The following is a 25,656-nucleotide window of genomic DNA, read 5'->3' on the forward strand; positions in this document are numbered from 1 at the left end:
TGCAGTTCAATGAATGTAAATAAGTTGTGGTTTTATGTTGTGAATCATCCTGAGACCTACAGGTATTGGGCACTATGCAAATTACATAAATATAAAACTAACTTACTGTGGTTATTTTTGTTTTCAAAGTGACTAGCTTCATGTAAACCATAGTTAATGTTAACCACAGTTTGTCAGTACAAACAACAAACTTCTTCCAAACTCTCCTGATTGCATTGGAAGAGAAGAAGGGAGTGTATGTTCTGAGACTGTCGGACTCGGTCGTATTCCATTTATTCCACATTAAATAACAGTTCTGTGAGGTGTGAACCAAACCATTTTATTTAAGAGCATTTTAAAGGCAAGGACGCATGTGTAGCCAGTATAAGACTACTGATTTACAGATCACCTATTCAGTACACAGGGAACTTAGGGACTCTCTTTCTGGCCCTTCTGTTCTGGATCAGATGTTCTGGATCAGATTTGCAATTATGTGCATGTTTCTATTTAGGGGTGAGCTTTGTGGTGCCCCGAACTGGATTTTACTGCAAGTTGTGTTCCTTGTTCTACACCAATGAAGATGCTGCAAAAAAGGTCCACTGCAGCAGCCTTGCACATTATCAAAAGTTGAAGGTAAGGTAGAATTTCTCACCTTCATGCAGCTATTGGAAGACGCTTAATTAAAACCTTAGGATAAGTAGCTCTTTGTTAAGGCTCTGGTTTATTTTAAGTGGCAAATTTAATCTCAAGATATTCTACACCACCTAGTTCAGAAGCTCATGCATACGCCATGTCATAAGCAATCCAGCCCAAATTGGAACTTGGACATTCCATTGTAATCCCAAATATAGTGACTGGATTATGCCCAGTGTACACATCAGCCTTAGTACTTGATTTACCATGAGATGCAGCAAGCTTAAATTTGAAAAAAATTATGGAATGTTGCTAATGATGCCATTGCAACACAATCCAGGCAACAGAAACAAATTACAATTCAATCCTCCCTTGTTTGTTTATTTGTTACAGAAACACATGGAGAAGGCTGAAGACAAACAGAAAAAAGAGACTTAAATGCAAAAAAAGAGGTTTGCCAATTTAAGGAAAAAATGGTTTTATTTTCAACGTTAATCTCAATACAGTAAAATTGGGGAAACGCTATACTACTTAGATTTTAGTGGAATAAAATAGAAGTATAATTCTGTTAGTGTGTTTAATGTTACAGCAAAATCTGCATTGTCAAAACGATCTTTTTTAAAAAAAAATCTGGGAATGACAATAGAGCTTTTTGTGCTGATTGATGCTTGAAGCTACCAAGGAAATGTACAGCATTCTGAAGAGTTAAGAAAGGATTTCATCAGCATTAATATTTTCAGGCTTCAAAGAACATCCCTTTAAAACGTTGGTTCTGTTCAGTTCAATATAAGCAGTTAGCTTTTTTCCCTCCTCTGGAACATTCCAGTCTATGTCCAGCTGACTCATGATTTCATTTCACTTTTGAGAATCTTTACTAATTTTTTGTGACTTTTTAAAAAGTGGAAATGCTTTATTTTAGTCTCGGTGTGTTTGGTAGTGAATAGAAAAAACTGATAGTCAGCTTTTAAAATGCTGTGTTTCTTCTGCTTGCGTAGAAAGTAAATTCTTCTTCTTCTGACCAGTATTATTTTTCTTGCTTGCAACTTGAATTTAGTACTTTTCATACATCTCAAGTATAAGTAAAAGCAACATTTGAACCATAAATTGTAAATAGTTACCTTTTTATGTTTGTATTTCAATTCTGATCCTAGACCAGTTACTAAGGTGTCACTGAAATTGGTGGGACTTGCTTCAAAGTAACAAGTTTACCTCTTCACATTTGGTTTTATCTTAGAACTCTGCTCTTGATGTACCCTCGTGTGGCTGATGTGATTGGGAACTTGCGTGTATAATCTGTTTTCATGTAGTTCTATTAATGATTTTAACAGCTTACATATATGTCAATTCAGGTTGTTATAGTGTCAAACCAATAAACCAAACCAGCCATGAGGGTTTTTTTGTGTGTGTATATGTGACTCTCTATAGCCAGTTTTTTTTTAATACAGACAACCAGATCATCTGTCATGCTCTTTGCCCACTCAGCTTTTCCACTAAAGGTCAACCAACCAGCTACAATGGTATTAAAGGTTCTGATTTTAAACCTCACAGCATGACCTCCACTTCCATGAAGTTTCCATAATTTATAGTTTGTGTTAACTGTTCTGAACAGCATGTGGTATAGCTGGTCTTTACTGTACTTAGGCTAGAATTCAACAGCACACATTCCCAAAGAGCTTGTTTAGTGTAATCAGCTGAATTTGTATGTTTAGCTCTGGAGCTAGTATGTGAAACCTTTATTCACAAGGGCAATAAACTCCCCAGTATTTGTCAATAAAAAAATTCATGTCTGTAATAATTTGTTTGCATGGAATGGAAGGATCTCTCTGCAATACCAATGCTAAAACATTTAGTTTTGCAAACTTCATGCATAGAATAACTAAGCCATTTTCAGAAAACGTGGAATGTGTAGGTATCTGCATACAGTGGTACCTCGGGTTAAGTACTTAATTCATTCTGGAGGTCTGTTCTTAACCTGAAACTGTTCTTAGCCTGAAGCACCACTTTAGCTAATGGGGCCTCCCGCTGCCGCTGCGTCGCCCGAGCACAATTTCTGTTCTCATCCTGAAGCAAAGTTCTTAACCCGAGGTAATATTTCTGGGTTAGCGGAGTCTGTAACCTGAAGCGTATGTAACCTGAAGTGTATGTAACCTGATGCGTTTGTAACTCGAGGTACCACTGTAGTTGAAATCTGCCAATAGTTGACTTCACACAATTCAGAATAACTTCTAAGGTTAGTGCCATTATTTACATAATATGGAAGCATTATGAAAACTAGGTGTTGAAATTCCCATTAATATATAAATATATACTTATAGACCCCCTAGCTCTGATTAGTCTTGTTTAGCCATAGCTAAAGGTAGGGCAGGAAGCAGACAGAACTGCGGAGAGTGAAGTGAGGGGTGAAGAAAGCTGATGTTCTGGAAAAGGTTTGAAGGAAACAGCCCAAGAAAAAGGAAATTCTAGTGGAATGTGAGTGGTAAGAGGCAGCAAGCGGAGGAGGAAGGTGGCCAAAGGAAGAGAAACACAAGAGACTTAAGATGAAGAGCTAGGTGAAAATGTGGGGCAGCAACAGTTTGGAAGTTAGGACAAGTACCATCACCACCATGTGGGTGGTCTTTAGCCAAAAGAGAGTGAGGTGGTAACAGAGAGGATTGGGAAAGGGAAATTTTTGGAACTCGTGGCAAAGCTGAGTCATTGATAACTCTTCTTTGCCTGTTCTCCTAAAGCTTGATCTATCACAAAAACCTGGTATGTACTCTCATGACAGGCTGAGCAACTCTGAGATCCAAGAAGATGGTCAGCTTGTTCTGTGGTTGAGTGACGACAGCCAGCTCACCTTCAGCTGTCAACATCACTGGACAAGCACAACAAAATTAAATGAACATTTAAATACAGGTCCACTGTGCTAAAGGGGTGTGATGGAATTGCCCCTTGATACAGGACTTTTTGACATGAATGTTGCACAAAAGTGGATTGATCACAAGCCAAACATTCCAACCAAACCCACTGATGATACTATTACAGTGGTAATAGTAAGTACTTAATTCGTTCCAGAGGTCCATTCTTAACCTGAAACTGTTCTTAACCTGAACCACCACTTTAGCCAATGGGGCCTCCTGCTGCTGCCGCGCCGCTGGAGCACAATTTCTGTTCTCATCCTGAAGCAAAGTTGCTAACCCGAGGTACTATTTCTGGGTTAGTGGAGTCTGTAACCTGAAGCGTATGTAACCCGAGGTACCACTGTACTGATTTTTGATGGAGTGGGATGTATTTTTCTAAAGAACTACCAACTTTCTTTGTGGCAGTATGAATAACTATTACAAAATATTGGAAACTTGTAAAACCATGAGGATCTAATGAAGAACTGGCATAAACAGGTGTAGTTAGTTGCCTTAATGGAAAATCCAGCTTCATCTCATAATGTGCCGCTTGGTTTTTCAGGCATATATCAGTATGCTGGAGGATAGACATCTGCCAAGGTTTGCCTGGGGCTGTTTTGAGGGAGATTTTGACTCATCCCTGGTGAATCAGTAACCCAGGGTAACCGCCATTTACGCTTTGCCTCTATATTTAAGGTGTTTTCAATAAACCTGTTCCAAGAGCTGCATACACACCAAAAGACTTGTGGCACCTTTTAAGACATAACTATAAGCTTTATGGTATAAGCTTTTGTGGCACTGCAGCCCACTGTCAGTTGGCAGGTCTGATGGTAGAGCATGAAACTTAATCTCAGTGTCATGAGTTCAAGCCCCACAATGGGCAAAAGATTCCTGCATTTCAGGGGGTTGGAGTAGAAGACCCTCTGGATCCCTTCCAACTCTACAATTCTATGATGATGATTTTTTTCTGCAGTGCATGCCAACTGAGACTTCAACATGCATCTGATGAAGCAGAGTTTTAGTTCATGAGAGCTTACACCACAAAACTATTGCTAGTCTTTAAGCGGCAGCAAGGCAGTTTTTTTTGCTGTAGCAAAACCAACACGGCTTCTCACCCACCTGGGAAAATGATAGAGAAGGCAGTGTACGTAATTTTCTTTTTGGATGTGGGGGAGGGGTGTGTTGGTAAACGGGGGTGTAAAAACTGATGACGCCTCTTGACATTTCTACACAAAGCTCAGATGCATGCAGAGATGCTACTGCTGAGAATGAACATTGCAACTGGCAACAACCCAGTCACCTGTGCTGTGCTAAACTGCACACTTTTATCAGGCACTGGCAGATCTGTTGAATGTCATTTTAAGCAGGATGCCTAAAAATTGTTGTTGTTTAGTCGTGTCCGACTCTTCGTGACCCCATGGACCAAAGCACGCCAGGCACTCCTGTCTTCCACTGCCTCCCGCAGTTTGGTCAAACTCATGCTGGTAGCTTCGAGAACACTGTCCAACCATCTCGTCCTCTGCTGGTCTTTTCCAGGGAGTCGAGTCTTCTCATGAGGAGGCCAAAGTATTGGAGCCTCAGCTTCAGGATCTGTCCTTCCAATGAGCGCTCAGGGCTGATTTCCTTCAGAATGGATCAGTTTGATCTTCTTGCAGTCCATGGGACTCTCAAGAGTCTCCTCCAGCACCATAATTCAAAAGCATCCATTCTTCGGCGATCAGCCTTCTTTATGGTCCGGCTCTCACTTCCATACATCACTACTGGGAAAACCATAGCTTTAACTATACGGACCTTTGTTGGCCTAAAATTATCAGTATCTTAAAAGCTGCGCAGAAGTCGCCTTTTCTGGTGGGAGAGAGATCCCTAGTCCCAATTAATGTGGCATGTGTAAAATCAAACCATTGAGTTGTCAAGTTGGAAAGGACTCAAAAGGTCATCAATCAGTAGTGCATGATCTCATCTAGATCATGATCATGACGGATGGCCATCCAACCTCTGCTGAAAAACCTCCACGGAAGGAGAATCCACAACCTTCCGAGAGGGTCCACTTCACTGTCGGAACAATTTATTTTTCAGCAGCTGCACACCTTCCTATATTTCCCTTATATTCACAGCGTCTTTTTTCCTCCCTCTTGGAAAAATAGCGACCATAGAGGTAGGAAAAATAATAAGAGAGTCCCGCCGCGGCACGACTTCCGGCACACCCTAGAGAGCCTTTCCCCTATTTCGTAGCTCTGTGGTGACTGCGCCCTGCATATATTTTCAGACCGGAAGCCCGTCTCGGTCGGTCGCCGAGCGGAGACCATAGAGACGGCCGCAAGACGGCGGAAGTGACCTCACATCCGGCCTGCGGAGAGATAGGTTGGAGAGGGAAGGGGGGGGCGGTTGTTGTGTTTCCGAAGGGAAGGGGGCGGCGAAGGAGAAGCGAGGCAGCCGAGCAGAGAGCGGCGAGGAGCGGCTGACCCACTTCTTCGAAAGGTGCGGCTGCAGCGGAAGGGGGCCGGGGCCTAGCGCTCTGAGGCGGCGCCACGGACGTCGGTCTCCCTTTGCCGCCCACACCCCGCGTGAGGGAAAACCTTTCGGGGGGGGCAGGACGACGACGAATCCCTCTGAGGCGATAGAAGGAGAAGCGAGGGGGGGGGTGGTCGGAGAGCGGCCTAATGGCGCCTGTTGGCGGGTTGGAGGGTGTGTGTTCCCCCCCCCTTCATCCGGGTACCCGGGGCAGCCTACCTGTCTGTTAGGGGCGTGGTGCATGATGGGATACGTGCCACGGCTTTCCGCGTCTAAGTGGACTTCGAACGCTTCGCCCCCCCCTCCGCCTCCCTCTCTCAGGGGGCGGGGCCTGCGCGCTCTTCAGGCGGCGAACAAAGAGGGTAGGGGCGGGGCTTAAGCGATGAGGGGCGGGGCTTAAGCGAAGGCCTAGTTAGAGACCTGCTCCTCCAGCCTTGCTTTGCCTTGTGCTCTTTGCTTTGGCTTAGCATCTTGACCAAGGCAAGGGAGGACTGAAGTGGGGGTTTTTTTTGGGGGGGAGGGGGGCTTTTCGTTCATATAGGGACCCTAGGGGTCATCCAGTCCAACCCTCTGCCATGCAGGCATCTTTGGCCCAACGTGGGGCTCGAACCAACGACCCTGAGATTAAGAGTGACCCTGAGATTAAGAGTGTCGTGCTCTGTCTTGTTGTTTTCCTATGCAGAAAGGAAAGCAGCAGTGGTGGTCGGGAACACAATATAGAGGACTGTTGTATATATTTGTTTGTTTACCATGTTTTAAGGCACTCAGTTGGCACTGTGGGTTAAACCACAGAGCCTAGGACTTGCCGATCAGCAGGTCGGCGGTTCGAATCCCCGCGACGGGGTGAGCTCCCGTTGTTCGGTCCTTGGTCCTGCCAACCAGGACCAAGGACCGAACAACTTACTTCCAGGTAAGGAAGTAAGGAACGTGGGTGGCGCTGTGGGTTAAACCACAGAGCCTAGGGCTTGCCGATCGGAAGGTCGGCAGTTTGAATCCCCATGACGGGGTGAGCTGCTGTTGCTCAGTCCCTGCTCCTGCCAACCTAGCAGTTCGAAAGCACGTCAAAGTGCAAGTAGATAAATAAGTACCACTCTGGTGGGAAGGTAAACGGCATTTCCGTGCGCTGCTCTGGTTTGCCAGAACCGGCTTAGTCATGCTGGTCACATGACCTGGAAGATGTACACCGGCTCCCTTGGCCAATAAAGCGAGATGAGCACCGTAACCCCAGAGTTGGCCACTGCTGGACGTAATGGTCAGGGGTCCCTTTACCTTTACCATGTTTACAACCCTCCTTTCCATCCAAGGAGCTCAGGTTCTCACCATTCCCGCTTTTATCAACAAGCCTGTGAGGTAGCTCTGGCTTTCACAGGGAGTTTGAACTCCTGGGCCCTAGCCCAGCGTTTCTCAAACATCTTGGGTCCCCGGGTGTTGTTGGACGACAACTCCCCTTGTCCCCTAGCTAGCAGGGAGTTGTCGTACAACAACAATTGAGAACCCTAGTTTGAGAAACACTGCATGGGCTCCATCAAAGTGTCTGTATTATTTGAAGAGATGTATTGACACAAATAGGGATACGGGTAGTGGTGTGGGTTAAACCACAGGGCCTAGGGCTTGCCGATCGGAAGGTCGGTGGTTCGAATCCCCACAACGGGGTGAGCTCCTGTTGCTCGGTCCCTGCTCCTGCCAACCTAGCAGTTCGAAAACATGTCAAAGTACAAGTAGATAAATAGGTACCGCTCTGGCGGAAAGGTAAACAATGTTTCCGTGCGCTGCTCTGGTTCGCCAGAAGCGGCTTAGTTATGCTGGCCACATGACCCGGAAGCTGTACACCGGCTTCCTTGGCCAATAAAGCGACATGAGCGCCGCAACCCCAGAGTCGTTTGCGACTGGACTAATGGTCAGGGGTCCCTTTACCTTTACCTATTGACACAAATGGGGCTCATAGAATCATAGAATCATAGAGTTGGAAGAGACCACAAGGGCCGTCGAGTCCAACCCCCTGCCAAGCAGGAAACACCATCAGAGCACTCCTGACATATGGTTGTCAAGCCTCTGCTTAAAGACCTCCAAAGAAGGAGACTCCACCACACTCCTTGGCAGCAAATTCCACTGTCGAACAGCTCTTACTGTCAGGAAGTTCTTCCTAATGTTTAGGTGGAATCTTCTTTCTTGTAGTTTGGATCCATTGCTCCGTGTCCGCTTCTCTGGAGCAGCAGAAAACAACCTTTCTCCCTCCTCTATGTGACATCCTTTTATATATTTGAACATGGCTATCATATCACCCCTTAACCTCCTCTTCTCCAGGCTAAACATGCCCAGCTCCCTTAGCTGTTCCTCATAAGGCATCGTTTCCAGGCCTTTGACCATTTTGGTTGCCCTCCTCTGGACACGTTCCAGTTTGTCAGTGTCCTTCTTGAACTGTGGTGCCCAGAACTGGACACAGTACTCCAGGTGAGGTCTGACCAGAGCAGAATACAGTGGCAATAAGTGAAGCTGATAATTAGATTCATGAGAGGTGGAAGGCAGCACTGCTGTCACACGGCACACACATTTAACTTCATATGCAGGTTATAATGTGGGCATAGGCAGCTGCCACCATTCTGAAGATGAGCAGGCCAGGGCATGTTAGTGCATTTGTACCACTTGGGTTCCGTACTGGAAGAAAGATGGGATCTACATCTGCTAAGCAAATAAAAATAACATTTGATGCAGCAAGTTACGGTGATGAGCACAGGGTTCAGGGGATGTATATTTAATAAACTTACATCCTGTCTTTCCTCTAAAGGCCTCAGGATGGTGTACGTGGCTTTCCTATTCATTTTCCTTCTCTCAACAACACTGAGAGTAGGAGAGGTTGTGATTGACCAAATGCCACCCAGTGGGTTTCATGGCCAAGTGGAGATATGAACCTGGATCTTCCCACTCCTAGTCAGATACTTTAAACACCTATTCTCCTCCATGAATTTGTCTGCCTGCAGATTTTTGCCATGATAACTAAAAGGAGCCTCAACCTGCATACTGCATGCATCTGCATCCTGGTTGCATGGTGACAAACAGTAGAAGAGGGCTGCTGTTTTGATGCCTTTCTTGCTGGGATTCCTAGAAATAGACTGCTGGCCACTGTTCCTCTGCCTCATTTTCTCTCTGAATTCTCTAATCAGATACTGAAGTAAGATGGGATGGGATGACATAGTGTGCTTTGGTTATTCTGCTAGGCACCATCTCTAACGTCTTCGTGTTTGAAGCAAAATTAGTAAATCGGATGAGTTTCGCTCAGTAACATTTATTCTTTGTTAACTGAGAGAAAAACAAAAATCCAGAAAGGTACAGTTAAGCTGGCAGGTATAGGCATCATATTTCTTACCCACATATTACCTTTAGAGAGGACAGTGGGAGGAAAGACAGGCCACAACAATCCTTTACAGTGGTGCCTCGCAAGACGAAATTAATCCGTTCCGTGAGGCTCTTCGTATAGCGGTTTTTTCGTCTTGCAAAGCAAGCCCATTGACAGCTTAGCGGATTAGCGCTATTAGCGGTTTAGCGGCTTTTAGCGATCAGCTGTTAAGCGGCGGATCAGCTGATAAGCGGATTAGCGGCTTAGGAAAAGGGGGGGAACCCACAGGAACTCGCAAGACATTTTCGTCTTGCGGAGCAAGCCCATAGGGAAATTCATTTTGCGAAGCGCCTCCAAAACGGAAAACCCTTTCGTCTAGCGGGTTTTCCATCTTGCGAGGCGTTCGTCTTGTGGGGCACCACTGTACTTAGTTTTTCTGATGTTGCAGACTGTCACTGTTCCTAATGCCCTTTTAAACAGATTGCTATATCCTGGCTTTTTCAGAAATGTGTTTTGTTTTTGTTTTGTTTTTGTTTTGTGTCTGTGTGTGTGTGTTCTTTTGGTAGAAATAGTTTGTGTACCATTCAGGCTTGCAAAACAGTGTGTTGATACTTGGGCTGAAGATTCAAAATTCAGTAGCCATTTATTTTTCCCTCATTCTATACAGAATATTTCACTGTTTGAAGAGGCAAATTAGTTTTTATATATATTAAAAAAATCTTACTCTAAATTGCATTTTTATCTAGGGCCATATTTCCAAACTATTTGTTTCCAAGAAACACTTTTTCCACATTATCTCGTCAGATGAGGAACTCCCACAAAACTGCCATGGAACCCCAGAGCATTGTGGAGGATTGTTGGTACGAACTTCGAAACTTAATGTACACAGGGACAGCCTCCTGCCCTGTGTTAAGTCAGGATGCTGTTCTATAATACATCCCATATTCCTCTTCATTGTGCTTTGTAGAAGATTCAGAAATGGTGGACAAGCTTGCTTTTCAGTGAAGCTTGTTGACAATTACTGATCAGAAACCTCTGGTAAGTTTCTGAGGAACCTCAAGATTCCTCTGAGCACAGTTTGGAAGCCAGTGATCTAGAATTTCCATATACAATGAAGACACTCTCCCGTATGGGGAAGAGAGAGGTTGGGCAGGTGTGAGAAAAGCTATACCTACTAAAAGTTGTGTCTTCTGCATATTTAAATAAGACATTTGATGCAGTTTCACTACTAAAGTCAACCATACCTGGTCATCAGCAGTGCCTGAGAGCCACATGGAAGCTGATCTGAACTCTTCTGCAGAAGACATGAATAAAATTATAATAAACATTAAAGATACACTGACCTTGCCTACCCTTGCAGCTATCTTATCCATGAATCAAATTATATATCATTGGTTTCAGTACATAATATCACAGGGTAGATGGAGAACTGGTTCTTTTAGAGCTGAGTTATATAACTGTTTGGTATTTGCCCACATACATCATCTCTCTCAGGTGAGGTTTGTGACGTCACAATCTCATTTGACATCAGGATCCTATGAATTGCAGGATTTAGTAGGAAGAGACATAGAGCTGCCAGAGGGAAGTCTGTACTTAAACACAGCTCCCCTTGATTGTTGCAAATGGAGAGAGGAACATGATGACATTTCTAAGGTGACTTGCAGTCTAGTTTCCCAAGCTAAATAATAGAAATGGTGTACATTTTGAAATCAAAAGTGGACACAGAACAATAATTATTTTTTGTTTGAATGTAATAATCAGAGATGTTTTAAGCAGAGCCTAGAATATCTTGCAAGATACATTTTAAAAACTAACCTTTTAAGTGTTCTGGCCCTATCTTTGAATCTGTAGCAGTAGCAGAAGGTTGCATCAATATAACGTGTTCTTGTTTACATAGTCAGCAGATATGGTACTTATAGTAAAGAAGACTTTTAAATTGCAAGTGACAATAATTACAGCAGTTTTGCTATTAATAAGTAGTCTCTGAAATGTGTAATAAACCCTCCAAATACTATGGGGCTTTATTATGATGTATAGTCCGACAATAAATGCTTAACTAAGTATTGCAGAGCTAACCTTGAAACCTGACCATGCTTCTCAAAAGAGAAAGAAAAATAACTGGTATTTCTCGCAGTGTTGGTACTTAAGTAACTTTGACTCCATGCCCATCCTCTAGCATGAGCTTCCCTTGTTACAGTGCTCTGCTCAGAAGATGCGCATGCTGGTGGGAGATGAGTGGGGGGGAGCACTTTTGCCAGCTCCCCCTTTAATATGATGGTTGGGACTTTGGATGGAAGGATTGTCAGACAGAGGAAGTCAGCATCAAAAAGCCTTCAGTGTACAGAAAGAGCTGTTCCGTTATCAGATGGCCAAACGTCTGTTAAATCAGGGATGGAGAACTTGTACCCATCAGAGATTGTTAGATTCCCTATATTAAATAGTGGTTTATTTTTAAATGCAGAATTCATCGCTTCAACAAGTGGACTTTCCTTACTAGATTGGCAGAACAATATACAATGGGTGTTTCCAATAAGAACTTAGTCCTCCCTGTGTTCTGAGTGGTGGTTGAAAAACATTTCAGTCGCTTCCAGTGTGTTAAGGCTGGAAATAATACAAAAGAGGGATAGACAGAGAAAAAAAATATATAGGAATCCCAGGCCTGCTTACCAGCGTTCTAGACTCCCATTGTTCTAGGTGCGTTTTGCGACAGGGAATTTCATAAGTGCAAGCAGTTTCTGAGCTCTGGGCACAGTACTGTGCCTAAGATGGGTCAGCAACCTAAGGCCCATGGGCCACAAGTGGGCCATGGGGGTCGTTTAACCAGCCCATGGACCCCCGCCACCCACTTGATCTGCTCCTGTGCACCACACTAAACTGGCGCGGAGCAGAGCAGGGACCGCCTTCTGCAAGGCTGGGCAGTTTCCCATTGGCTGCAGGAAGCTCCTGCAGCCACTGAGAAGCTGCGCACACCTCCTCCGCACCGGAAGGAGCGCCAGAAATTGCGCTTGTGCACCCACACCCACACCGGCCCACCGCTGCGTCTGTGGGACCGTGAACCAGCCCAAGCCACAAAAACGTTGCCAACCCCTGGCCTAAGATTTCAGATTAAAATTGCCACTGTTACACAGAAGTAAATGTCAACCAAGTTGAATGGGGCTTCCTCCCAAGTAGAATGTGCATGGATAGGGGACCTGAAAACTTTATATATATTTTTTAAACCCAACATGTTTTGTTTAGGCTTTAGTTGCCTTGTTAATGTACTTTTAATGTATGATGTGCTTTTAATTTGTAATATACTAGCCAGTTAGTTATGGTGGTTTAAGTGGTGTATGTTAAAGTGTTATCTACCTCGGACTCTCACAGTATTGCTTAAAACCAAAACAAATTTTGGAGTGGGATCATTGAAGGACTGGATACTCAAGATGGGTATCTCTGCCATCAGTTGTATAGACCAGTGTTTCCCAACCTTGGGCTTCCAGCTGCTTTTGGACTACAATTCCCATCATCCTTGACCACTGGTCTTGCTAGCTAAGGATGATGGGAGTTGTAGTCCAAAAACAGCTGGAGGCCCAAGGTTGGGAAATGCTGGTATAGACCTTTAATATGTGTTAATTGTGGTGCCAAATATATATATTTATGTGAAGGAAAGGGGGTTTAGGGAGAATCCTGGGCTTTTCTGCAGAGTGGAAGGAAAGGAGGACCTTTTTCTGCCTCCCCACTTCCAGCCACTCTGAAGACTGTAGAAGGGACCCTCTTAAGAATATTAGGGTGGCGGGCAGGGGAAGCACGGATATGTTTTTTGCAGTCTTCAGATGAGGACTAGACCATGTGAAATGTGAACACAAGATTTTAGCTGCAGTTCGTTCATTTCCAGCTTCATCATCTTGTTATAAAAAGTGTGCCTAGACATTCCATTGTTACACCAATAATAATAATAATAATAATAATAATAATAATAATAGTAATCTATTATTTATACCCCGCCCATCTGGCTGGGCCTCCCCAGCCACTCTGGGCGGCTTCCATAGAAACCAAAAATACAGTAAAATATCACACGTTAAAAACTTCCCTGAACAGGGCTGCCTTAAGATGTCTTCTGAATGTCAGGTAGTTGTTTATCGCTTTGACATCTGCTGGAAGGGCGTTCCACAGGGCGGGCGCCACTACCGAGAAGGCCCTCTGCCTGGTTCCCTGTAGCTTTGCTTCTCGCAATGAGGGAACCGCCAGAAGGCCCTCGGCGCTGGACCTCAGCGTCCGGGCAGAATGATGGGGGTGGAGACACCCATAACCTAGGTTTAAGGTGCCATTTAGCTCCTAGCTTTTGTATTTCTGTTTCTAATACTGCTGCTTACTAGCCCTTGAAGCCATCCCAAACAGGAAAGCCTTGCAATGCTTTGAGAAGGTGTTCAGAGTCAGAATTTGATAGACTGCTAGGGTGAAGGACATTCATCAACTATGATAACCACACTGAATATCCCTCTTGCCTGCCCCTTATTGATCAATCTAGTTACATGATGGTCCAGCCAAGAAGGCACACATTGATGTTAAAGAAGGAGTAAAGGAACAAATATACATCTGAGATTTGTTAGGTCCACACGGTTGAGGGCTTTTGTGGTTCAAAGCCCAGGCATCTTGCTTTGGGTGCAGAAAATAGTGACATTCCAGGGCACATTAGTGGAATATTGGTGTGTGACCACAGAGCCTAGGACTTGCTGATCAGAAGGTCGGCGGTTCGAATCCCCATGACGGGGTGAGCTCCCGTTGCTCAGTCCCTGCTCCTGCCAACCTAGCAGTTCGAAAGCACCTCAAAGTGCAAGTAGATAAATAGGTACCGCTCTAGCGGGAAGGTAAACGGCATTTCCGTGCGCTGCTCTGTTTTGCCAGAAGCGGCTTAGTCATGCTGGCCACATGACCCGGAAGCTGCACGCCGGCTCCCTCGGCCAATAAAGCGAGATGAGCGCCGCAACCCCAGAGTCGGCCACGACTGGACCTAATGGTCAGGGGTCCCATTACCTTAGACTATTTTTAACTATGTTAAAAAATATTTAAATATATTTTATATCTTAACTTGGTAACATAACAAGAAACAGTACCCCCCTCCCAAACTGACCAGCTTTCAAAGTTGCATCGGTCGTAGTGAGAACGACAAAGTGCAATTAAGTTGCCTGCCAAGTTTTTGCAGGTAGAACCATTCTTTAGCAAAAGAGAATGGTGCTCCTACCAGTACTAAGTAAGATTTATCTCCATCTCAACTGGAACTAATACACAGTGAAAGTGGTTTTACAGACTTTGGCCAGGTTTGTATGTTATGCTGCATCAAACCATGACTTCTCAGAAGTGCGTCGTCTCTGGGAGAAGAGATTGCAGTAGCTTTGCTGCTTCCTGTTCATGAGATCATGGTTTAGCACTCCTGGACAAACCACAGCCCATCAACCATATGACAAACCTTGGTTAGAGCTCACGGTTTGTCAGGAAGGAGCTAAAGCATTAGCCTGGGTTTGGATGACATGCTAAGCCAAAACATGACTTAGTGCAACAACAGAAAGACTGGGGACGAGCAAGTGGACAAGAGTGGCATCCCATACACACAATGCTTTAGGCATACTAAAATTAGTGTGCTAAAAATGCCCAGTGCCTTAATTTTTCCTTCAAATTTAAATGGTGGAAGGGGGTGTGTGCTACTGATTTTACACATATTTAAATATTTGCACTATTTTATTTTCCCCCCACCCCCCAGTAATGCTTTGCATTTGAGGCAAAGCCACTTTTAAGTACACTTAAGTGAATCTTTTTGCCAGTCATATATTCAGGGTTTTTTTTTCTGGCTGTTGGTTTGAGTGTTGTGCAGCGTGTGAAAACTTAACATGGCACAGCTGTTTAGTTTTGCTTAGTAAATAAAGGTAAAACATTCAACTTGGAACATCAGAAAATCTCAGGTTCAAACATTTCTAGCACCCCACAGCCATGAATGTAACACTGTTGAGAGATCAAGTCCTATCATGTTTTGCACCAAATTAAACTTCTGAATATAATTCTCAAGGGAAACCCCATAAAGAGCTGTTTCACCTCAGGGTTCCAACATGTGAATGAAGACAGCAAGGTATTCATTAGATGGAAAGGATTTGAGACATCTTTCAATATGGGAGCTGATGAAAGATACATTAGCTTAACATTGTAATCTGCATCTACTACAAAGCGGAGACTGGCAAGGCTAAACACCACCAATTAAAGTTGTCTGCATCTTCTCATCCCTCCCCGAGTCAGAAAATATGCTAGATATTATTGCCTTGCTCTTATATTTCAATTACCAGTCAGCTTCCTAGCATCCAAAGGGTACTTAGATAGCATCTTGTTCAAACCTGATTGAATATTGACTATTGGACACACACACAGAGAGAGAGAGAGAGGGAGAGAGGAGTGTGTAGAGATGACAAAATACAACCTTGCAGGGAAGGCTTTGAGAAAGATGAAGGACCCTTTGCTATCCGTTAATCTTTCTGCCAGAAATTATCAGAACTGCTCTCCACTATTTCTCAGATTGCCAAACAAGTCAGTTTTGCCTTGCATATTGTCAAACTTGGACCATAATTGCATTATTTTTCACAGTCCGTGTAAAATACAGGTTTTAATCTTTGTGTTTGTTTCCACCCTAAAAGGGCCAATAGGAGAATTTTGATACATGCATAGTCACATAAAGTGTTAGATACTTGTCCATAGATATTCCATCTCCACTGCTTGAGGAGGAAAATGCAGGAACAAGTCTTCCCAAACTGTGTCTCTTCCAGCATTGCAGACACTGGATCATGTTTCACTGAAATCAACAGGGAACTTTCAAGTAAGTGCCATTATGGATTGGACTGAGCGTCTTAAAGACCATGGTGTTTTTTCCCCCCTTTTTAGGCTTAAGCTCAAAGGCACAACCATGAAAGACCCAAGTCGCAGGAGTACTAGTCCAAGCATTATCAATGAAGATGTGATCATGAATGGTCACTCTCATGAAGATGATAATCCATTTGCTGAGTATATGTGGATGGAAAACGAGGAGGAGTTCAACAGACAGGTGGGTGAGCAGATAATGTGACCCCTTCCATATGTGTAAAGAAGAAGTGTGTTTTTTTTGGGGGGTGTTATTTGGTATCATATTTTATTGGAAATTTCAGAAGGACTCTTGCCTCTTTTCTGCAGATATAGCCTTTGCAAAGAATTTTTGTTCTCTCAACATGTATCTCATTTGCCTATATTTCCTTCATGTTCTTTCCTTGATAGTCTTGTCTCTCATTCTGAAACACAGCTTGTTACTCCAGTTGCTTAATCTCTGCTCTCTGCTTAAATTGGATACTTAAATATAGAGGAATGCTCAGTGCTGTAGCTATTGGGGGGGGGGGCTAGCCAGTTTTTTTGCACCAGGTGAATTTTCCAGAAGAGTGCCATTGAGGCTCCCAGGCTGTGTGTGTGTGTGTGTGTGTGTGTGTGTGTGTGTGTGTGTGTACACAAATGCACATGGTGGAGGCAAAAGGAGTCTTTGACCCAGATGAAATAAAGCCTAGTTTTGCCCGTGAATGCTAAATAAATACCGTATTTTTCGCACCATTGGACGCACTTTTTCCCCCTTAAAAAGTAAGGGGAAATGTCTGTGCGTCTTATGGAGCGAAGCCAGCAAGAGCCGCTGCTGCCGACAAGCTCTGCGCAGCTCTGCCTTTAAAACAAGATCTGCATAGAGTGTGTCTGCGGCTCTGGCTTTGTTTACAGGGAGGCGGGAGGAGGGACTGCCGTCTGTCCCTCCTTCCGGCTCATCGTAAACCCAGCAAGAGCCGCGGCTGCTGAGCTGAGCCGGGGAGGAGGGAGGGAAGGGGATTCCGTTGGTCCTCCCTCCTCCGTGGCTCGCTTTGAAGCAGCAAAGTGGGAGGGAAGCCGCTTACACCCGTGTAAGCAGCTCCTCTCCCAATTTCCTGCTTCAAAGCAACCACGGAGGAGGGAAGGAGGGGACTCATGGATCCTTCTTGCTGCTCGAGGCTGCAGCAGATTCCCTCCTCCCGGGCTCCCTTTGAAGCAGGAAAGTGGGAGGGGAGCAGCTTACTCCCGTGTAAGCAGCTTCTCTCCCACTTTCCTGCTTCAAAGCAACCACGGAGGAGGGAAGCAAGGGGACCCATGGATCCTCACTGCTCGAGGCTGCATTGAAGCAGGAAAGTGGGAGGGGAGCAGCTTACACCCGTGTAAGCTGCTCCTCTCCCACTTTCCTGCTTCAAAGCAACCACAGAGGAGGGAAGGAGGGGACCCATGGATCCTTCTCGCTGCTCGAGGCTGCAGTGGATTCCCTCCTGCCGGATTCCCTCCTGCCAGGCTCCCTTTGAAGCAGGAAAGTGGGAGGGGAGCAGCTTACACTTGCGTAAGCAGCTCCTCTCCCACTTTCCTGCTTCAAAGCGGAAGGAATCCCCTCCATGGCTTGCTTTGAAGCAGGGTTTGGGGGTTCAGTGGGGGAAAGAGGGCAGGAAATAGATGCTGGGCAGGAAGACTTTGACCACTGGAAAGTCCACCTCAGCCTCCCCAGATTTCCACTGAGACAGCCAGGCATGGCCATAAGAGCTGGAAACCTGCATGGGCTGTTTATTTAAAAACGAAAACATGCATACATGTGAAAGAATCCTCCCAGGTTCCTGGACACAACCCACACTTGATGTTCACACAAGGTTACATGGATGGCATTGGCAACTGGAGGAGCAGCATGGTGAAAGAGCAAGTCCTGGTTTCAAGCTTAAGTTCAGCTCTTTCGTGGTGGCCTCAAACAACCCTTTGGCTGCAAGGGGAATCCCTCCCTTAATTCAGGATGCCACAGTCTACACATGCTGTGGCTGCCTGCCCTTTTCCCTGAGCTGTAAAAGCACCTTCAAGAGGGTGGTGGGAGGTGACACAGTCATCTTCCAGATGTGCAAAGAACCACCCTCGCCACACTAAACGTGACAGCAAGCCTCACACCCTGATCTGAAGCATTAATGGGAACCTAGGAAGCTGCCTTATAAGGAGTCGGATCCACTACTCCATCTAGCTTAGTAATGTCAACACTGACTGGTAGCAGTTTGCCAGAGTTTCAGGCCTGGAGAGGCTGGGGATTGAACGTGTGGTGTTCTGCATGCAAAGCCACTGAGGTTACAGCTGTTCCCTTTAAAAACAAACGAAGATTGTAGTCCCCATGGTTCTGAAGAAAGGGCTAATTTAAACAGGAACAGAGGGACCTTCCCTGTCCCACGTCAGGACCCCTGAGCCCATTTAGCTCAGTTTTGTCTTCACTGATGGGCAGAGGCTCACCTGGGTTTCAGGAGACACACCTTCAGTCCTACCTGGAGAAGCTTTCAAGGACTGAACTTGGGATCTTCTCCATTTGAGCTATGATGGCTCCCTCTCTTCTCCTCCCCTCCTCCTATGCAGGAGGCCTATCTCGGCTTGTCATTATAATGTATATATGTCAAGGGCTTTGAGATGCATATAAAATCAGGCTCAGCATTATTAACTGGACTTAGATAAGCCATGGTTCCCCTTCCTTCCCTCCTCTGAGGCTCGCTTTAAAGCAGCAAAGCGGACAGGAGCCACCCGCTTTGCTGATTTAAATAGTTTAGTACAACATTTGATTCAGAATATTTTTTTTCATGTTTTCCTCCTCTAAAAACAAGGTGCGCCTTATGGTCAGGTGCACCCTATGGAGCGAAAAATACGGTACACAAGTTAGCAAGGCCTTCTGAGATTGAAGACTTCCTTGTCATGTGTAATTTTTAACTTACTAGCCATTTCTAACCCTCTTATTCCACTGTCAAATAGTATCAGTGATTATCTATGTGGGGCTACCTTTGAAGGTGACCCAGAAACTACAACTAATCCAGAATGCGGCAGTTAGATTGGTGACTGGGAGCAGCTGCCGAGACCATATAACACTGGTCTTGAAAGACCTACACTGGCTCCCAGTACGTTTCCGAGCACAATTGAAAGTGTTGGTGCTGACCTTTAAAGCCCTAAACAGCCTCGGCCCCGTAGACCTGAAGGAGCGTCTCCACCTCCATCGTTCTGCCCGGACACAGAGGTCCAGCGCCGAGGGCCTTCTGGCAGTTCCCTCGCTGCGAGAAGCCAAGTTACAGGAAACCAGGCAGAGGGCCTTCTCGGTAGTGGCACCCGCCCTGTGGAACACCCTCCCACCAGATGTCAAAGAGAAAAATAACTACCAAACTTTTAGAAGACATCTGAAGGAAGCCCTGTTTAAGGAAGCTTTTAATGTTTAATAGGTTATTGTATTTTAGTGTTCTGTTGGAAGCCGCCCAGAAAGGCTAGGAAATCCAGACAGACGGGCGGGGTATAAATAATAAATTAATAATAATATCGGGTTAAATGCTGTGCGTTGCTATATTACAAGAATGAGAAGTAAAGTGAAAAGGCAATTTCAAACAAACTCATATTAGTGTTAGGAAAGAAGTGAAGTGTGTTCTGATGGCCTCTCAGACTCCCCCCGCCCCCCCAGCCATTTTTCATTTGGGTCTTACTTCCCATGCTCTTAGTAGCTGTCATTAAAGTTAGCCTGCCTCGTTTTACATAGGATGTGTTGTCAGCTCATGTGGGATGGGAACTAAAGGAAATAAACTATTGTGCAACTAAATTATTGCACAAACTTGCCACGTTAAGGCTCCTTGCTGGAAAATATGACTCTTGCTAGAACCAGCTGAATTTAAAAACAAACAAACCCCAAAAACCTTTATTTTCCATGATGAAAATACTGTGAAGTACAGTGGTGCCTCGCAAGATGAAAAGAATCCGTTCCGCGAGTCTCTTCGTCTTGCGGTTTTTTCGTCTTGCAAAGCAAGCCCATTAGCGGATTAGCGCTATTAGCGGTTTAGGGGCTTAGCGGATCAGCTGATAAGCGGCTTAGCGGATCAGCTGATAAGCGGCTTAGCGGATCAGCTGTTAAGCGGATTAGCGGATCAGCTGATAAGCGGATTAGCGGCTTAGAAGGGGGGGGGAACCCGCAGGAACTCGCAAGACATTTTCGTCTTGCAAAGCAAGCCCATAGGAAATTTGTTTTGCGAAGCACCTCCGAAACGGAAAACCCTTTCGTCTAGCGGGTTGTCCATCTTGCGAGGCATTCGTCCTGCGGGGCACCACTGTAGTTGGTTGAGCAGTGCTGTAGCATTTTCTGTGCGTGACCTCTGTGAAGAAGCCTTAAGATTGGTGGCTGCGGTTATGGTAAAGTTTCTCTCCTATGTTTTAAATACAGATCGAAGAGGAGTTGTGGGAAGAAGAATTTATAGAACGTTGCTTCCAAGAAATGCTGGAAGAGGAGGAAGAACATGAGTGGTTTATTCCAGCCAGAGATCTCCCGCAAACGATGGATCAAATTCAGGACCAGCTCAATGATCTTGTTATCAGTGACAGTTCGTCGCTGGAAGATCTGGTGGTAAGTGCTAAGGTTTTCAACACTGAGTTTATTTGTACCAAGACTGCCTACAATCCTTGTCAGGTATTTATTTCAAAGAGGAGCTAAAAAAAGTAAATGAAGGAAATCAAGCCACTCCATAACAGAACCTCCTCTTCTGTCTTGTTCTCCTTCTCCCCTCTCCCTCCCGCTTAATGTCTTTGCAGTGGAAAGAATGGAGAGAAATAAGGAAAGCATGTTTGAGAGTTAAGAGTCTAGGAGAAATAGTCTGGGGCTATAATAATAATAATAATAATTTATTATTTGTACCCCGCCCATCTGGCTGGGTTTCCCCAGCCACTCTGGGCAGCTTCCATAAAAACCAAAAATACACTAAAATATCACAGATTAAAAACTTCCCTGAACAGGGCTGCCTTAAGATGTCTTCTGAATGTCAGGTAGTTATTTATCGCTTTGACATCTGATGGGAGGGCGTTCCACAGGGCAGGCGCCACTACCGAGAAGGCCCTCTGCCTGGTTCCCTGTAGCTTGGCTTCTCGCAGTGAGGGAACCGCCAGAAGGCCCTCGGCACTGGACCTCAGTGTCCGGGCAGAACGATGGGGGTGGAGACGCTCCTTCAGGTATACTGGGCCGAGGCCGTTTAGGGCTTTAAAGGTCAACACCAGCACTTTGAATTGTGCTCGGAAACGTACTGGGAGCCAATGTAGGTCTTTCAAGACCGGTGTTATGTGGTCTCGGCGGCCTCCCCCAGTCACCAATCTAGCTGCCGCATTCTGGATTAGTTGTAGTTTCCGAGTCACCTTCAAAGGTAGCCCCACATAGAGCGCATTGCAGTAGTCCAAGCGGGAGATAACCAGAGCATGCACCACTCTGGCGAGACAGTCCGCGGGCAGGGCTAGGTGGTTAAGAGAGGGAAAGTGTGCTTGTAGACCTATGGAGCAGCTCTCATTTTGGCTTTTGGATTCTGTGACAATGTGGCTTGCATGTCTGGTGGCTGAAGCTGGAGGTGGCCTCCATGTCTGTCTAGCACCTGCCATACGATCAAGTCCGTTGGTAGCGTGCAAATTGTAATAACACATATCCCAAATGCTGGGAGGCTCGGTGCAATCTTCTGAATTTAAAAAGGCAATCCTTTGGGATCGATGAACGAAGTGTGCCTCCAATTTTAGTAGACTAAAAGCATAGAACTAGCCAATGTAACGTATTTTCCTTTCCTCGCACTTTCCAAGTCTGTTCCAAAAACACCTTGAGCCTAGATAATGACTCAAATGAGGGAAATTGGCTGAATATTGGAGTAGACCCAAAGTTAGTTGCATTTTGGCACCATTGATTTCATTGGGACCAAAGTTCAACTACTTGTGGGCACCTAAAAATATCTGCCTGAGCAGTTCCATTGAAGTTTCCTTCTTGTGTGCCCATGAACCACAAAGCCTAGACTGAAAAATTGCCTTCCCACAGGGGGAGCTCACCTGCAATATTTGTGTGAATTGCTGCCCTGTATATTTTTTCCCCCTTGCCTATCAACCTTCTCTGAGAGGCAGGTAATTTTGACAACCTCACCAGAGTTCTTACTTAATAAAGCACATTTGTGTGAGCTGGCTCACAATTTGGGAGTTTCCTACCTTAGTACATACTCTGCACACAAATTCAGCAGAAGTTATCAAAGCAGTTGTTTTTGGACGGATAAACTTGCAGAAACATGTGAATCTTTGCTATTTCTTTCATTGATAGGAACCTCGTGTTAAAAGTGCAGTGACAAAAAAAGTCATAGTGAAGCCTCAGGTACAATAATAAACAAGAATGTAGTATTCAGGAACTCTGGTGTGTTACGTTAAAACCAGAACTACTTAAAAGTAACCACAAAGTAACATCTAAATTGCCACATTAATGTTTTTGCTGTTGATGGTTAAGGATTCACTGTTAAGTTTAGAATTGGGAACAGTGACTTAAGACATCCAGGCTGCTCTGTTTTAATCCATTATCTAATTAGGTGAGCCTGTGAGTTAGGCTCTTTGACTTCTTTTGTGACATGGCTGTGGATCCATAGTAGAAGCTAATAGGCTTGTACCAAATGTATTACAGTGTACTCTTAAGAAGGGAATTTCCTAAATACTCTTTATATATCATGGAGGGGGCTAAACATCCAAGGATCTGTATTAATTGGGTGACAATTTGTTCAAAACTGTGGAAAATCAATAAAAATAATTGGTAAACACCAAGGATCCTTCAAGCCCTACATTCAACTTTCAGATAACTGTGTCCTTGACAAACAGTGAGGTTTCTCTATGGTTTTTACAACAGTTTCTTAATCTTAAACATTAAAAATTGAATGAATGTGCCCAGGGGCTTTAGCTCAGTAGCAGAGAACATGCTAACTCAGTCTTGGTGAGTTCAGGACTTCCTCTGCATGTGAAGACAGAGTCCGGCAGATTGAGTGGATGAGACCAAGATTGAGTCCAACAGTCAATAAGGCAGTTTCTGCACGAGCTGTAGAGGGAAGTGAGGGGCAGATGGAGCTTGACAACCTGGAAAGGTAGATCATCCAGGAGAAGGAAAACTCAGGTGCTCAACCTCCAGCTGCCTCGCAGGATGTTTTCGGGAGAAGAAAGGGCTGAGGAGTAAACGAGACACAAATCCAGAGTGGATGGAGCATTGTATGCCTCCTTCCTGCAATTCCTGCTGCTAAGCTGCTTTTCTTTGGACCACATTAGTGAGGCTTGTCATTTGAGCAGCCCAGGACCTCCATACACGCTGCCCAGGTTTGCACCACGAAGCGGTCACGTCGGTGTTGCTAACACACTGGTTTGACTTCAGCCCCGGAGGCACACTCCAGTGTCTCTTGATGCCAACAAGACACTGTAATCTCCAGCTAAAAGGATTAGTGCATGATGGCAAAGACTCCTGGCCTGAGATCCTGGAGAAGCAGGCATGTCCATAGTCTGTTTCGGGGGTCTAATTCAGCCTGCTGTTTGGTTTAACCCAGCCTCTGTGGCAGTTTATTTCCTGGGGTAAAATCCTAAGAAAAGCTTAACAGCTTTGGTTGGCCCTCATCTCATGCGTGTTCACTTCATCAAATCTGGTCCTCTTTGAAAAAAGTTTGGACACCACTACTGGAGAGTCACTGGCCCTCAGAGCAGACAGTACTGGGCTATATGATCAACTAGTTTGACCCCCGTATAAGGCAACTTCTTTTGTTTCTATGATAAGACTACCTTGTTCTTTAGAATATTTTTCTGTGATTGCATCTTGCAGCTCTTGGCTGTTAAGAACTTGAACCTTGTGCAAATGCGTCATAGACGCATTTTGCTCCATAAACTCAATCTATAATGTCTTTTTTTTTTTCCCCCTCCAGGTCAAGAGTAATCTGAATCCAAATGCAAAGGAGTTTGTTCCTGGGGTGAAGTACTAAATATATGAGTAGACTGGGCCCTCTTTTGGTGGATGTAGCACAATTTCCACACTGTGAAGCCAGTATTAGAAGATTTAATTGTTAAAACGCTCTCTCTTCTTGTCACTGTGTTACACTTACGCATTGCCAAAGTTTTGTTAGTCTTGCATGCTTAATAAAAGTGCTGAGACTGTTATTAAGTCAACTGCTGTCAGAGGTTAATGGAATGGAGAAGAAAAAAAATAATAACACTTACAATTGGACCCAGGCTCCTTTTGTGAATGAGACAGTGAGGTTGGAAGCACCAGTCAAGTTGAGAAATGTACCAAGTTTCTGAGAAACTCTTGGAATTCTACTTTTAGAAGGATTTGTGACAAAGAGTGGTCTGTTTTAGCTAAAGCAAGAGTTGGTGTCGATATGCACCTGATAATGCCTTAACATGAAAATAAAAGCAAGGTTTATCTGATTATGCAGATTAGCTGGATTATTTCAGAACTGCTACTAACTCTTCCCATGATGAAGCAAAATTTCACATCCTGCTCTTCTTTTTTGAGAAGAGCGTGGATAATGTATTATACACGAACTGCTTTTACAGACCTGTACTAAGTCCTTTATCTTGGCTACCAGATCTGGTGGAGGAGAGACAAAAATGACTGGCAGATAAGATTGTATTACAGCAAGTTATCATGTTGGAATGTTTGTCCCACTAATACATTTATATTTAAAGTGATGCGAGGTTGTGCGTCACAGTTTCTTCCAGAAGTCCAGAAACATGGCACTGCCTGTATAAAATTTTACAACGTCAAAAGAGTTGGTTTTACCTGTAAAACTTTATAGCATTAGTGATTTGAGTGGTGCTTTTCCCTTGCTTTGTTTAATCATCCACTACACAGTAGTCTGCAGCACAATTTTTTTTTTAATACAACTAGAACAGTTTTGGCTTCTTAAACTTCATATTTGGGTAGCTTAAGCTGCCATACGTGTTCAGTGTGAATAGTGTTTAAGTTGAAAATATTGTAAAAAAATTATATTTTTTCAAAAATATTTAAAAAAATAAATAATAGTAGAAACGACTTCTTGGTTTTTCATTTCCTGAGTGTTCATCTTTTTCTTGTGTGCAGGCCTTGATGGAGAGAGAGAGGGTAATAGACTTGACATAAGGAAAAAATGTAAAGGATGTGTGCTGTTATTTGTAAAGTGAAGCAAATTAGGGGAGACATGGGCCTGAATTAATGTTGCCCTTTTTTAAGATTACTCCTTGGCATGTAATTTCACTAAATGCCAACAACTTTAAGCCTGTTGCTGTGGAATTAGCTTTCTTTACTTCCTAGGTACTGACAGTAACTGTAGTCTTGCACCTGGTTACATGCAAATCAAAGCTATCTTAAGTCTTTGGCACCATACATTACCAGATGCAGGGTAACAGCGATTTTTAACTGTCAGAGATAAATTGTAGAGAGTGCTACTTACGCCCTGTATTTCATTGTACATTGACAATAAAGGTATTATTATTATTATTATT

At 44.4% G+C, this 25,656-nt stretch overlaps 2 protein-coding genes across 4 annotated transcripts in view; both read left to right on the forward strand.

Annotated features, from left to right (window-relative positions):
- MATR3 (matrin 3) overlaps nt 1–2,001 on the forward strand; it is a 30,727-nt gene extending 28,726 nt beyond the window's left edge. The window contains exons 15-16 of the mRNA XM_079970227.1: nt 491–612; nt 1,006–2,001. Of these exons, the coding sequence (XP_079826353.1) occupies nt 491–612; nt 1,006–1,050 (167 nt within the window). The 3' untranslated portion in view covers nt 1,051–2,001. The remainder of the gene's footprint in view (nt 1–490; nt 613–1,005) is intronic.
- A 3,809-nt stretch (nt 2,002–5,810) lies between these two features.
- PAIP2 (poly(A) binding protein interacting protein 2) lies at nt 5,811–24,339 on the forward strand. 3 transcript variants are annotated; one of them, XM_079970204.1, is made up of 4 exons: nt 5,811–5,969; nt 16,237–16,396; nt 20,588–20,767; nt 24,099–24,339. In XM_079970204.1, the coding sequence occupies exons 2-4, from the start codon at nt 16,259–16,261 to the stop codon at nt 24,153–24,155; spliced, it is 375 nt and encodes a 124-aa protein (XP_079826330.1). In that variant the 5' UTR covers nt 5,811–5,969; nt 16,237–16,258; the 3' UTR covers nt 24,156–24,339. The 3 variants fall into 3 exon arrangements, with proteins under 3 accessions (XP_079826330.1, XP_079826331.1, XP_079826329.1); XM_079970205.1 differs by having other exon boundaries at nt 5,829–5,852; XM_079970203.1 differs by lacking the exon at nt 5,811–5,969 and adding an exon at nt 10,848–10,989.
- Nucleotides 24,340–25,656: the final 1,317 nt, after the last annotated feature.

This window comes from Podarcis cretensis (genome assembly GCF_951804945.1).
Source record: "Podarcis cretensis genome assembly, chromosome: 3".
Taxonomy (NCBI): domain Eukaryota; kingdom Metazoa; phylum Chordata; class Lepidosauria; order Squamata; family Lacertidae; genus Podarcis; species Podarcis cretensis.

What these genes read in the sequence shown, in the direction of transcription:
- PAIP2 (XM_079970203.1), top strand. An exon ending in AGGAGGAGTTCAACAGACAG is followed by an intron (nt 16,397 to 20,587) that starts GTGGGTGAGCAG and finishes TTTTAAATACAG; the next exon opens with ATCGAAGAGGAGTTGTGGGA. An exon ending in CGTCGCTGGAAGATCTGGTG is followed by an intron (nt 20,768 to 24,098) that starts GTAAGTGCTAAG and finishes TTCCCCCTCCAG; the next exon opens with GTCAAGAGTAATCTGAATCC.